The following is a 14,034-nucleotide window of genomic DNA, read 5'->3' on the forward strand; positions in this document are numbered from 1 at the left end:
AAGGCAATAAAACAAACTGAGCTAAAACCCAACAAACGCCAAACTGCAAGTCAACAAATCAAGAATCCAGCAGTGGTTCCTCATTCAGAAATCTGGAAGAAGAAGAAGCCAAAAATAAGTAAGCGACACCAACTAAAATGATGACCATGAAATATAAATAACATTTGGCATTGGACACATAAAACCTTTATCGTGATCGGTTAACCGCGATTGAGATAAGCGCTCACCAGAGTGGTGCTGCTAACGTTAATGTGCTGGCGTGTTCTAACACGCAATTTGTTGACGGTGCTCTCTGCAATATCAGCACGCTCTTCTGCTTCATCCAGCTCGTGTTGCACCTTACGAAACCGAAGAGCATTGGAGTTCACTTGCTCTTCCTGGTGGACAGAAAAATCCATTCAAGAAATGAGTCAAAATATTTTTTGTCTTTAAAATGGTGGCAGCGTGGATGAGATGATTGTCTGCTTACAGAGCTCTCGGCTTGTCGCTTGTAAAGTTTAACTTTGCTTTGAAGTTTCCCGATGACCTCCTGCATCCTCACCAGCGTTTGGCCATCTTCTTCTGACTGAAACACACACCCAAACATAGAAATTCATTTATTTCATTTAAAAATGGGCATGATATTTTACCGAGTATTTGCAGATAAACATGCCAGATCACATTGATAGAACAATTTAAGTAAACAATAAAAGTCAGGGAATATGAAAACAATACATGTACGTACATAAATCATGCATTCATCAGTGCAAGCGTGTGTGTGCAACCTGGCAGGTGATTTCTTTCAGCCTCCTCTCATAGCGCCGGACGCCTTTCTGATATTCCTCCCGCTTCTTTTGCTCCATGGTCACCTCAGTCTGAAGATCACGCACCTGCACAGGTAAGTCGAAGGTTTATACTTTTGTTTAAATAAGCTGAAATAAGTATAAGACATTATGGAAAGTGAAATGATTATTAAAACAAAAAAAGACAGGTGCATGGATAATTGGCAAATATGATATGATATAATATAGTAAGTTATAGATTAGAGCATTGGGTAGAAGGTGTAGTATGTTAGAAGTTGGACTTACTCGCGTCTCCAGTTTATAAATTTCCTTCTTTCCACTCTTCAGTGCCATCTGCTCAGCCTCCTCAAGTTTGACCTGCAACTCTGCATACACACAAACACTAAACTATGTCCTCAGAAAATCCTAAGTGTTAAATGGAAAGGGCGCCACGAACCTTTGAGAGCAACCTCAGTGTTCTTCTTCATCCTCTCCAGCATGATGCTGTTGTCCTGCTCCCTTTTTAGCTCCTCTGCCATGGTTGACGCCTGTGGGTATTGTTGCCATGCCATGTTTATAATGGAAGGCAAAGCTTGCATGTGAAAGCTTCAAGAAGGTGTTTACATCAGTGATGGCCTTTTTGGCTTTCTCTTCCATGTTGCGACTCTCTGCCAAGATCTCGTCCACTTCGCTCGTTAGATTAGACACATCTGCCTGCAGCTTTCTCTTGCTGCTCACCAGACCCGTATTCTTAATGACACCATAGATATATTTTTTTTAAAGATTAGAATTATTAAACGCTAGAATAAATCATAAATTCATACACTGAGCAATAACTACAAAGCTAAAACAAATGTGAGCCTTTGATCAGAACCAGAAGCCTTCATTCATTTTCTGTACTGCATATCCTTATCAAGTTCTCACAGGGTGCTGGAGCCTATGCCAGTAAAAAGGACACCCTGAATTGGTGGATTGGTGCAATGCTGCATACCTGCGTGGTAAGCAGACTAGCTCTCTCAGCCACCTCCACAAGATCATGTTCAGCCATCTTGCAGGTGCGATCAGAATGCTCCAAGGCGCCCCGAAGCTCCTCCCCCTCAGCTACCATCAGCATGCAGCGACGTTCCAGCAGTGCAACTTGTTCTCGCAGCTGATTGTTCATCTGCACCTTGTCTTCCAACTCAACCTGCTGACCTTTCACCTACAGAGAAACAGGTATCAGTATCCATCCCCAATATCGACTGCAACAAAAACAGTATACATGGCTTTAGTGCGAGTCGCCCTGCTGAAAGGCCAACCTGAGCGTGCAGCTGCGCAATACTCTTCTGGCCCTCGGACACCCGCTTGTTGGCATGAGCAAGTTGAATGTCCAGCTCACTTAGGTCAGACTCCATCTTCTTACGTAAACGAACAGCTTCACTGCGAGTACGAATCTCAGCCTCCAAGCTGGCTTGCATGGCTTCTTGCGAACGCTGGTGATTCCGCCTGGTTGATGACATGCAACTCAAGTGTCAAAGCTTGCTAGCTAACTCAACTTGTATGCAACTGAAAATACTAGAATATTACTTGTTTTTCAGAGAACTAAATGCCCAAATATACACTGGTGAACAGGTTGTTAGCAGTACTCATGCTGTAATTGCGTTCAACGTATTAACTGACTCATGCCGCCCACATGGCAGGCAGTTGAGCGAACCTCTACACCATCAAGTAGACATATCTAACTTTGTCATTATTGGAAAGTCTTGACTACAAATATATACGCCTGCAAGAAGGTAATGACACATCTCTACGCCTGCGAAAATGCCTTGGTGTCACCTAATCGAATTCTGATTGGTTAAAGCAACAGTCTTATCGACGCTTGTTTAATGCAGCAAAGCCTGCAGAACTGATTGTGAAGGCCTTGAGGCAGATATCTGACCCTGGCGAAAAATAATGGCTGAAATGTGGTTGGTTAAATGCTTCAATATGAAACACACATCTGGAAGCAGTGCAACCAGCGAGAGAGCAATGAAATGAAGCCCTAACAGACAATTTGGAATTATTTCATAAGTAATGATGGACAAAATATAATATATGATTCAGATATTTCTTAGGCCAGCAGAGGAAGGGCCTGACAGCCCGCCACTGAATGAATGTAATAATTCATGAAAAACGACAAAGGGTTTACTAAGTAGATGTGAAAAAGTTGAGTTCACCTGAGGCTTTCAATCTCTTGATCTTTTTCCACAATCTTGCGCTCAATCTCCATCCTGGTCTGTTGAAGTTCTATCTGAACTCTCTGGGTCTTGCTCTCCTCATTCTCGATAGTTCCCTGGAGGACAACCAGAGGCGTGAAACCTCAAAAAAAAAAAGGCTTGGAGATGGTTGGAAGATGGTCACACACCTCTGCCTCTTCCAAAGCAGCTCTGATGTCACTCTTCTCCACTCCCAGGATCTTTTTCATCCTCTCAAGATCATGTATTGTCTTGCCACTACGACTGATCTGCTCGGTCAGGTCCAAAATCTCATCTAAAATCAATCCAATCTAACGTTAGATGTGGCTCTTCAGACAAAGTCTTAGCAAGGAGCACAATACCTTGAAGGTTCTTGTTTTCCGATTTGAGCGTCTCCAGATGATTCAAAGATTCCTCATAAATGTCCTTCATCTTAAAAAGTTGTGTACTGAGGTGTCGTGATTCTTTCTGGGAGACATCCAGCTCTGACTGACTTTCCTCCAACTTCTGTTTCCACTCAGTCAACATCTGCAAAAGCACAAACAACACGCTTCAGACACACAAGCAAGTTCCTTTGGTGAGCAGTAGCTCAGAGAGATTCTCTCATGTTTCTACTCCTGTTATTTTGACCTTGTCCAGCTGGCGTTGCTTCTTGTCAAAGGCCAGAACGGAAGCATTGGAGCGTTCCAGCTCTACTGCTAAGTCCTCAATCTCTATCTGAAGACGTTGTTTGGTTTTTTCCAGCGAGGAGTTTTTTGCTTGAGAAGCTTCAGCAACTTCTAGCGCTGCCTGCAATTTGGCAACTAGCTTTTTCCTGCAAGCAAATGAACGGTTTTCAGTTTGCAACTTGCTAACTACTAGCATGTTAGGATATATATATCGTGTGAATCCAAGGTCAGTGGATCTCCAGTTATGTTCAGTCCATCCATTCATCCATTACATTACTTTATACTGTGAAGGACTGAGATCTCTGTGGGTTGCTTCCTACTAAATCTCAACCACCCACAAAAGCTGTGCAGTGCATTTTGCTTTCTTTTTCAAACTTACATTGATGAAAATGACACATGTAGACCAAACACAAACACACCATGTGTACAACTGGATGATGAGTAAAGCATGCTAATATTGATCTGTGTTGGTTACGATATGAACAACATGGGCAAAATAAAGGAGTTTTACTTTGCGTCTTCCAGCTCTTCAATTCTCAGCACAGCGTCCGTTTCATACTTGGTCCTCCATTGCACCAGCTGGCTGTTGGCATTAGAAAGTGCCCGCTGGAGCTCTGCTTTGGATTCTTGTTCTGCCACCAGCTGTTCCGCCAGCAGACTGCGGTCATGACGAGCAGCCTGCATCGCTTGCGCTAGTGTTATCCTGGCCTTAAAGGAGAGGAAAAAAAATACAGAGTACCTGAATGATTTCTCAAAACACTTTCTGCTCTTTCAGTTGTTGGTTAATCAAAGAGCAGCATGATTAAGATTATACTTTGCTCTGCTCCTCTAGCTGCCTTTTCCCGTCTTCTAAGTTCTGACATAGTCCGGCTTTTGATCGCTGCAGCTGATTTGTCAGCACTTCACGCTCCTCCAGGCGTCGACTGTACTCGGCTGTCATGGAAGGGCAAACACTTTCAGCATATTTTGGATTTGCTAAAGAACATCGTAAACGATAAAAATAAGAATATCATGAGGCCCATAGGTCTAAACACCAGCGTAGAAAAAAAAACTTTGTACACCCAAAGTACCTTATGGTATAATGTGTTCCATTATGTACAGTAGAGCTGATTATTTCTATGCCTTAAATAAGGACAATTGTAACAGAGATACAGTATGTGTCTATTCACATGGTTAAGAAGGACCCAAAAAAGAACTTAAGCAGGAATTGAGAAGCTTGAAACATCGCTGAAGTTACCATACGACTAAGAGACCAACTAACAGACTGACTACAAACTAAATGAAAACCAACTTTTGTAAGTTACTACTTGACAAAACAACAAACATCCTCTCCAACTAATATAAAAGCTTTCAACTGACCTAGTATAGTGAGCAAACCACTACAATATAGACTTGCACCTACCCGCCTCAGCCACACTTCGCGCCTTCTGAGCTGACATCTCAGTAAGCTGTCGTTGCAGATCATTAATTCTGCCTTGACTTTCGCTAAGCTGGTCCGCATTGACTCGGCACATTTTCTCCAAGGCACCCTGCAAAGCACATATTGTAATAAAACTCCCTGCTGGGAAGCCTGTTTGGTAAGAGATGAGGCAGGGACCATGTTGTCACCTTGGCCCTGAAGTGCTGCTCCAAATTGGAGGCCAGGTCATCTACTTCCAGTCGAAGGTCCGCCTTCTCCTTCTCCATTTTCTGCTTGGTTTTATGAAGCATGTCAATTTGCTCGGTGAGCTCCGTCACGGTATTGGCATGCTTCTTCCTCAGAGCGGCAGCTGTCGTCTCATGGTGAAGTCCAGCTTCCTCCAACTCCCGTCGAAGCTTCAGGAAGTCTGCATCCCGCTTCCTGATGGGGTGCACGAACAGTGAGAGGGATGCGGCTGTAGTTTTCCCAAGTTGCTTTGGACTCACTTGTTGAGTGCAATCTGTGCAGCAGAAGCTCCTCCCACCTCCTCTAGTTTCTCCCCAAGCTCCTCCAGCTCTCGGGCAATCTCGTTCCGCTGGCGCTCAGCCTTTGACCTCCATGCGCGCTCTGCGTCCAGGGCTTCCTCCAGTTCTTCAATGCGGGTCTGTGAAAGAAATCACGTTGATTAGTCTGATGGACAGACGCATCACGAGACTAACGGGGCCGACCTGAAGCTCTTTGATTCTCTTCTGTAGTTGAGCCACTAGATTCTGTTCGTCCTCCAAATTGGATTGAAGTTGACCCAACTCAAAGACTTTCCTGTCAATAAATAGCACTCGAAACAACCCTATAGAAGGACTTGTCATTCAACCAAGGTTACCAATGTTTTCCTACTTTTTTATTATCTCCTCGAGCTCCCTCTTCTGATCCTCCAACCCTCTTACAGAGTCCTGGGATAGTTTCAGGTCGGCATCTAGCTTTTTCTTTGCTTTTTCCTGTTCGTTTCGCAATCGCTTCTCCTGCTCTAAGGTGGTATCCATCTGAAGGAGAAGTAGACTTAGTTGGAATTGGGAGAAAAGCCAGCATGGACTGCTAGTCTTACATGTTCCACATGCTGCTCCAGTCTGCTCTTGGCCTTGGTCAGAATGTTGACTTTGTCTTCCTGAGCCTGGCGGTCATTGAGAGCTTGTTGATGAGCTTCCTGAAGGGTAACTTTCTCCCTGTTCAGGACAGCAATGGACTCGTCCAATACACACATCTCCTGGGAAAGATTCTTCACCTGCTCCCACGTCAGACGCAAAAATGGTCTGAGAACATTGTATTTTGTAAGAAATATAAAGTGTTCCCGGTATAAACTACCTTGTTCTCATTGCTGTGCTTGTCCTTCTCCACCTTTGCCAAGGTTATTTCCAGTTCATCCACATCCTTTCGTAGGGATCCTACTTCTTCTTCTAGGACACGTTTCTTGGTGATCAGCTTAGCCCCCGCCTCCTCCTCATCCTCCAGACGCTCGTGCATCTCCTTAAGCTTAGACTCCAGGGTGATTTTTGAATGGATCAGTTGGTTGCAGCGTTCCTCTGCATCTTCCAGGTTGTCTTGTTCCTGTTTGGACCATTAATCTTAGGCTAATGGGACAAACTGAGCGTGTCCAATAGCAGAGGAGCTGGAATAGTTATTTATATGCTGTTCGGTGAACACACAAGTCAGGGCTGAAGAAACCTGGATAAATGTGCTTTCTTGATGTGTAGGAAACTCGAAAAAAGTCTCTCACAGGGATAAATATAACTTACAGCTTGGAGTTGTAAGGTCAAATCATTCTTCTCCTGGACAAGAACCACTTGACGCTCTTCAGCCTCGTTTCTTTTACATTCAGACCTGTGTGAGGAAAAGAACATGAAAAAAAGAACAACAAACTTGGATTGCCCCAACTTAGGCGCATCTAGAAATTGCTGGTACTTGTCAAAGGCCTCCTTTAGCTTGCTGAAGTCTTGATTAAGAGAGGCCAGCTCCTTTTCGATGTGAGCACTCCTCAACAAGGGCTTCAGCTTGTAGAACAACATCATCCATGGCCACGTGCGAACACTGAAGAACGATCGCAGGTTGAACTGGATGACCAAAACAGCATCCCTGAAACACGCCAGTATGAGTTGTCATTTATATCTGATTAAAATAGAATTCTTTTTTTATGCAGGAATAAATGAAGCAAGTTTAGTTCTTGCGCTGACAGTGTCACTTCCAACATTATCAACAAACTGTGATTGAAATACCTTTGTATAGACATCTTGTCTCTCTCCATCCTCATCAACTTCCCTCGGCCCATGGCCTGGACCGTAGTCAAGATCTGCGATAGGCGGGCATCCCTCATTTCCTCCAACTGACCCAACAGACCTGCTTTGAAAAACACCTGAAGAGGAAAAGAAGATGAAGACACATCCAACATGGCAGTACCTGACAGCATTGCCGTCATACTTTGGTTTGTCCAAACTTATACTGGCTGTGGTCAATGTCCAATGAGCTCAAAAGCTTCTCCACTGCTTTGTGGCTGTCCACATAGGTGGCTTCAGGAATGGCAGAGGGGTTCAGGATACGATAGCTGAGTTTAAGGGAGTGATCACACGGTAAAATGGTCACATAGGAAAGCTCACACTATGATGCACCATTTTTACTCCAAATCTTACCGTTGTTTGAACTCTGCATACAAGACCCGGTTGGGGAATCCCTTCCTGCAAATACGGATACCCTCTAGGACCCCATTACACCTCAGCTGATGCAGGACCAGGAAAGGATCAATGATGCCTGAAGAAAAAACAAAGTGGACTTCACTGAAACCAGTCAACCTATGTCAGATAACAGAAGTAATTCAAATATTTTGAAAATTGGCTATAGATTCATTTTGGCATGAAGGCCACTATCTAGGTAAAGGATACAGACTAGTGTTGGTGGGTAGACATAAGCTGTCAACTGACCAGGTGTCTTGCTTTCATTGGGGATGATGCAGCGGACAAAGTGCGGCTGAGTCCTTCGAAGGTTCGCCATCAGCTTGTTGAGGTTCTCCTGTTGGTAAAATGGCATGTCTATGTGATATGTGTGTTTATGTCGTCATGTGACTGAATAAATCACTCATCTGATAATGTTACTTATTCACTTTATGAAGCTGGGAGACAGTCTGGAAGGAAGCTGCCTTCCTCTTCCTTTGTTTTGTATCCCGCTTAGAGTCTGAAGCCGGAAAAATATGGTTAATTGACTAAGTTATGAGTCCCACTTGGAAATAGTTTATTTTTTTAAATCTTCTGCAGTCTACCTGCACCTGCTGAGTTGATGTAATAGTCTTCATAAAGTCCTGCCATCAGTTTACTGGAGGATTTCTGGAACACAACCACCACCGTCTCATTGAGAGGATCTCTGTTCTTGTCTAGCCAGCCGTTGATGTTGTATGGAACCTGAACACAAGACCTCAGCATCAGAGTGATTATCACAACAAAGAACTTTAACATTCCTGGGATGGATGAGGTTGAGGTGAGACATACCGATCCAGCATAGTGGACCACCTCAAAGTGTGTCTCATATTTGCGCTTTTTATCCAATCGCGGTCGCTGGAAATTGGGTGACTTTCCCCCATGGTTGTCGTAAAGTTTGGTATTGAAGCTGAGGTCGGTGGCCTTCGGGAACATACACTCCTCCTCCATTATAGACAGGATTCCCAGGGGCTGCACAAACAGTTAATACAAGTTGCAGATTTACATATCAATCTAAACACAATGTAGAACGTTAGCACATGATTTTATAACCTGACTTTCTGGATATTTGTCTGATCCACTCATCTCATTTTCTGATTATCCTCGTTAGGGTCGAAGGGGATGCTGGAGCCAATCCCAGCTGTCTCCGGGCCAGAGGCGGAGGACACCCTGAATCGGTGGCCAACCGATCGCAGGGCACAAGGAGACGAACAACTATGCACACTCAAACCCATACCTAGGGGCAATTTAGAGTGTCCAATCAGCCTACAATGCATGTTTTTGGAATGTGGAAACGTGGAGGATACTTGGGTTAAAACCAAAAGACAAAAATTGCCTGCCTTAACTGAGCACAATGGTGGACAGGAATCATGTCTACACACGTAACAGGAATAAAGACCTTCTCAATGAGGTCGATGCAGGCCTGCAGGTCCAGACCAAAATCGATAAATGTCCACTCAATGCCCTCTGTTTTGTATTCCTCTTGCTCCTGGATGAACATGTGGTGGTTGAAGTACTGCTGCAGTTTCTCATTGGTGAAGTTGATGCACAGCTGCTCAAAACTGTTTAACTACAGAAGGAGGAAAAAACGTAGAGTGTGAGGTGACTGCAATACAAAATCAGGTGAAAAACAGGATGTGCACCTCAAAGATCTCAAACCCGGCGATGTCCAGCACACCGATGAAGTACTGTCGAGGCAGGGCCGTGTACAAGGACATGTTTATGCGGGTCACCAGCCATTTAAACATTCGGTCATACGTGGCCTTGGCTAGAGCTGCCACCGCATAGTTCACCTGCACATACAGTAGTCATCAGGTCACATGACTTCAACAATGATGGTAAAGGAAGTTACCTGCTCCACTGTCTGTCCCTTCACAATGCACTCGTTGCCCACTTTTACTCGGGGATTCAAGAGACCTTTGAGCAGGTCAGCGGAACTGATGCCCATCAAATAGGCTGCCTTGTCCACACCTGTACATGTAATCAGTACGTTAACGGTAATGAGATCTCTTTAAGAAAATAATATAAAAACTTGACTTTATCATTTTGGAGACTGCACAATAGCAGTGTGTCAAATCGATTTTAACAATAAATCCCCGTTTTTGAGGTTATTTAGGACACTAAGAATATTTCCAATGATCAAAAAAGGTTATCTTTATAAATGAGAACATCAGTTTTTTTTGTTTTTGTCTGTTTTAAGTGGGATGTAGTACTTTCAGTCCCGTCCGCTTCGGCCTGCTCTTCTCGTTGCTTTTTCTTGAACTTCATGTTGCCAAAGTGCATTATGGCCCCAACGAGCTTGTAACAGCCATTCTTCTCCTCCGGCGTGAAGCCCAGTGTGTCCATGGCGTGCTGCAGGCATTTTCATCATCACTACTATGTATTATAATTATGTGTGGACTTGCACTAAAACTCCACAGTTTAACCTTACATCAGTGCGAGCCAATTCTTCGCTGTCCTTCATGCCGGCCACTGTGGTGACACCCTGTGAGCAAAAGTGGTAGTTGTATGGGTCCTTGGTTATCAGCAGCATGTCTTAAAAAAAGAGAGCACATGCATACAATGCATGAAAAGTATGCAGTCACCAAAAAAATATTGTAAGACGTTATTTATTGACATGTCTATCATCAAATTTGGGTGTGCCCAGCCAGTGGGTGGAGTTACCTTGAAGTTCTGGCTTGTGATTGGACAGGATCTGGTAGAAGATGTGGTAACCCCTCTCTTCTGGCTGCTGAAACACCACTCTGGATTTTTCTAGAAGATCTGATGGAGATTTAAATAATTTGAATGTTGACAGATTTCACAGTCACCAGGACCGGAGAACTTAAGAATGAAAACAACAATCAAATCATCATTCTGTGTCATTAAATTTGAAACACAAAATTCAATATTTCCAGAAAGTCAACTTACAAATGTCAATGTCAGCAGATGCTAACTTTCCTGTTGGCCCAAAGTGAATTCTGATGAATTTTCCCTGAAAAAAAAACAGACAACGCAGATGCATGACAATGAGCAGACTAAAAGACCTTAAAAAATTTGATATCTTGAATTTGGCAAACGCTTAAACTTAGAAGGAGCAAAATTTGATTGGGGATAAATCAAATTCCACCAGGATTTTTCTCTTTAATGGTGATTATGGCCCGATCATGTTATATTTACACAAATGTTGGCCGTAGCTAAGCTTCAAAGGACTCATGGTTTTGTGGTTCATCTGCTTTTTGTCTTTGAATGATCATGACTATGAGGTGAATGTTACTGGCAGAAGTAGCACTTACAAAGCGGGAAGAGTTGTCGTTGCGGATGGTTTTGGCATTTCCAAAGGCCTCCATGGCAGGATTGGCCTCGATGATCTGGTCTTCCAATGATCCCTGAGACCAGACACCAACATGATGTTAATAGTAGCATTGATTGAACTCAATGCAGAACCAGCACATGGTTTCTCATGATTTTCAATATTCCAGTGTTGTATTGTTGATCAGACTGTGGTCAAGCATGTTGGAATGAATGAATGATAACATACTCCTTGTTTAACCGTATCTCCAAGTGCGGCAATGATGGCAAAGTACTGGATCACCCGTTTTGTATTGACTGTTTTGCCAGCACCTGACTCGCCGCTAAGACAAACACAAACAAAAACTGCAGTTGACATTTTCACTATGACCTCACGCCTGCTTTTGCCTGGCAAATGAAGGCAAGGTCATCGTTAAAATAAGTGTTTTCTGATGGCACCATGAGCAAACAAGCCCTTGTTAGATATTTGACCACGGTTTGGCAATGGCAAATCATGAGTGAGTGAAGTGGTCACTTGTAACAAAAAGCACATAAAAATTGAGGAGCAAGAACTCACGTGATGAGCATAGACTGGTTCTCTCGATCTGAAGAAAAAGTGAAAAGTTCAAAGTTCTTTAAGCCTTTCATTCACACACTCTTTAAGACGAATCCAAACAAATGTTCAAGATGATACGGCTCAGTTGCTGCAATTGAGAGCTAATCATAACATAACAGCAAACAGGTGTTCACTGTTAGACTGATGTGTAGCTTTCATAGTTATCAGAAACATGCATAAAAGGCTTCAAAATGTTTTCCATGACAATGTAAGCAACTCACTCTGCAGCATGTCACTGTAGGCACAGTCAGCAATGGCGAAGATGTGCGGTGGTGCCTCATTGCGCCGTCTTCCCTTGAATGTCATTACCACTTGGTCTGAGTAGACCGGCAGCCATTTGTAAGGATTGATAGTCACGCAGAACAAACCAGAGTAGGTCTGACAAACACAGCAACATTGTGGTTATCAGGGCGATGATCCCGTAATTCAACCTGGGCAATTCATTCCACAAAGGGCCACAGTGGGTATCTTAGGTATCTTAGAAGTGCAATCAGTGGAATGCGGGCAGGTGCTTTTTGTTTCAGCAGAAATCTAATGAGATAAACTGCCTGTGCTGGATCGGTTGGAACCAAAACCTGCACCCACTGCGGCCCTCGTGGACCAGATTGCCGTAATTGGTGGTAGCGGTGTAATCATACATAGATCATCCACATGCTGTATCTGCGCCTGAGGTTGAAGAGCACGGAGGCCTCGTTGAGATGAGTCAACATGGCAATGTCTTCCATCATGTCGAATCTACTAGGATTGGTAGGTTGCAGGAGTTCCTCCTTGACGATAATAAACTGCAAAAACAAAGAATAACAAGTACAAGAATAGGTGCGATGAGAATGTGATGTAACTCACCCGTCCATCTTTGGTCTCCACTGTAGTTTTGTCTCCGTTCTGTTCTCGGACCTCCACCTCAACATAACCCTCAACTTCATCGGGCATCCATACGCGCTTCGTTCCTGCACGACACGCACAATTGGTGACAAGTTGTTGTGGTGTTGTGTGTGGTGTTTGCTTGTTGTATTTGCTTATCATTTGGTGATGTCAAAGTTAATGTTGGTTTGATGATGTTGATGCCGTTTGTCATTGTTGATAAACTCAGAATTGGAATTTGTTGTTTTATTGTCTTGTCAACGGTTACATTACCATCGTAGGTCTGGGCTATGGCGGCCAGTTGTTCGAGGTTGGTGAGGCGAAGATATCGAGCAGCCTCTCCAAAGTCCTTCGGATCCAGGTACCGTGACATCTGAGGATGCGCAAAGTCACGGTTCTGAACTTCATCCCACAAATGTACGTGCTAATTTATACATAAGGTTTCACAGGAGATGCATCATTCTACGCTGAAGTGAAGGGTTGAAAAAACATGTTTATATGTGAAAGAGGCTTGGGTTAGCATGCTGACACTATCATACAGTTATGCTGGGATGTGGACAATTCTTAGGCTTAGCAGTGGCAGGAACAGCTGTCCTCCCTTTAATCTTTGCACGGCGTCTATGAGTCCACACAGAGAATGTAAACTAGGAATGGGCTGAGCCACTAGCTTTTTTTAGCCATCTTAAGCGGGATCTAGTTGTGGTTCCAGTGGGATAAGGTGAGGAATTCTTCCGGTTGCTTAAGCGGAATGACTTAATACTGAAAAACATTTTTAGTTGGTAGTGAACGCTTTGTCATAGTTGCAATGACAATGGTACACCGGACTACCAATCATTGATATACCTGTCAAAGGTCATGTGATTAATGTTGACATCTTAATCATCCATAACATAACAGTACCAAAAATGGCTAAAAATTACATAAAGTGAACACTCACAGTATGACAGTTTGTGGTTATTTCCACCTTCTGCCCTATAACTTTAAATATGATCAGATGTAATTTGAACTGTAAACTTGAAGCTTCTCTTGTAAAATGAAGATATTTTATATGTTCGTTTGTATGTTCGTTAAGCAAAATGTGCACCACAAGGCTAGTATGCGACACTTGACCCAGATAAGAACTTTTTGCTAACTATTAGGCAAATCCTAATGAAGAAACATTTGTGAAGACAAGGGTATCTCTGCATGGTAAATGAACTACAATAGATTAAAAACCAGTGTGCTCAAATTCAGATGATGTCTACAATCTTAATCTCCCAAAGCTGTATAATGAGATTCAAGAGCAAAAGCAATATTAAACAAATAAAATAATCACTTTATACGGCAATTATCTTTGTCAATAAATATTTTACCAGTTGATTTAATTGCATATATATGTATATATATTTTGGCGGCGAACTCACGGTTCTGTAGCGGATCAATGCAGGCACTGGCAGAGTGACAATGGCAGCAGAGCATCATTGGACTTTTTAACCAAGCCTGAAGGTCATCTTGGCACGTGGTTACCGACA

General features: G+C 43.2%; 1 protein-coding gene across 1 annotated transcript; it reads right to left on the reverse strand.

The window, feature by feature from the left end:
* Nucleotides 1-74: 74 nt before the first annotated feature.
* Nucleotides 75-14,034, reverse strand: LOC144195256 (myosin-7-like). The gene is made up of 45 exons (XM_077714802.1): nt 13,927-14,034; nt 12,797-12,896; nt 12,506-12,609; nt 12,301-12,444; nt 11,884-12,040; nt 11,624-11,651; nt 11,297-11,390; nt 11,052-11,144; nt 10,687-10,750; nt 10,441-10,539; nt 10,208-10,311; nt 9,990-10,128; nt 9,629-9,747; nt 9,420-9,569; nt 9,176-9,346; nt 8,569-8,748; nt 8,343-8,481; nt 8,187-8,257; nt 8,008-8,095; nt 7,720-7,837; nt 7,511-7,634; nt 7,309-7,445; nt 6,998-7,168; nt 6,832-6,916; nt 6,401-6,643; nt 6,144-6,320; nt 5,936-6,081; nt 5,770-5,860; nt 5,548-5,705; nt 5,251-5,482; nt 5,045-5,171; nt 4,457-4,575; nt 4,154-4,350; nt 3,605-3,788; nt 3,337-3,502; nt 3,145-3,269; nt 2,957-3,072; nt 2,060-2,246; nt 1,753-1,962; nt 1,386-1,511; nt 1,219-1,309; nt 1,068-1,147; nt 765-869; nt 470-565; nt 75-377 (listed from the first exon to the last, which is right to left on the reverse strand). Exons 2-45 carry the CDS (start codon nt 12,894-12,896, stop codon nt 201-203), a joined length of 5,832 nt encoding a protein of 1,943 aa, XP_077570928.1. The 5' UTR covers nt 13,927-14,034; the 3' UTR covers nt 75-200.

Source organism: Stigmatopora nigra, chromosome 1 (assembly GCF_051989575.1).
Source record: "Stigmatopora nigra isolate UIUO_SnigA chromosome 1, RoL_Snig_1.1, whole genome shotgun sequence".
NCBI classification, from domain to species: domain Eukaryota; kingdom Metazoa; phylum Chordata; class Actinopteri; order Syngnathiformes; family Syngnathidae; genus Stigmatopora; species Stigmatopora nigra.

Excerpts from the sequence above, each read along its gene's own strand:
- LOC144195256 (XM_077714802.1), bottom strand. The coding sequence starts at position 12,896 with ATGTCACGGTACCTGGATCCGAAGGACTTTGGAGAGGCTGCTCGATAT. Across the intron at positions 8,096-8,186 it reads CTGTCTCCCAGCTTCATAAA|GAGAACCTCAACAAGCTGAT; the intron begins GTGAATAAGTAA and ends TTTTACCAACAG. Across the intron at positions 7,635-7,719 it reads TATGCAGAGTTCAAACAACG|CTATCGTATCCTGAACCCCT; the intron begins GTAAGATTTGGA and ends CCTTAAACTCAG.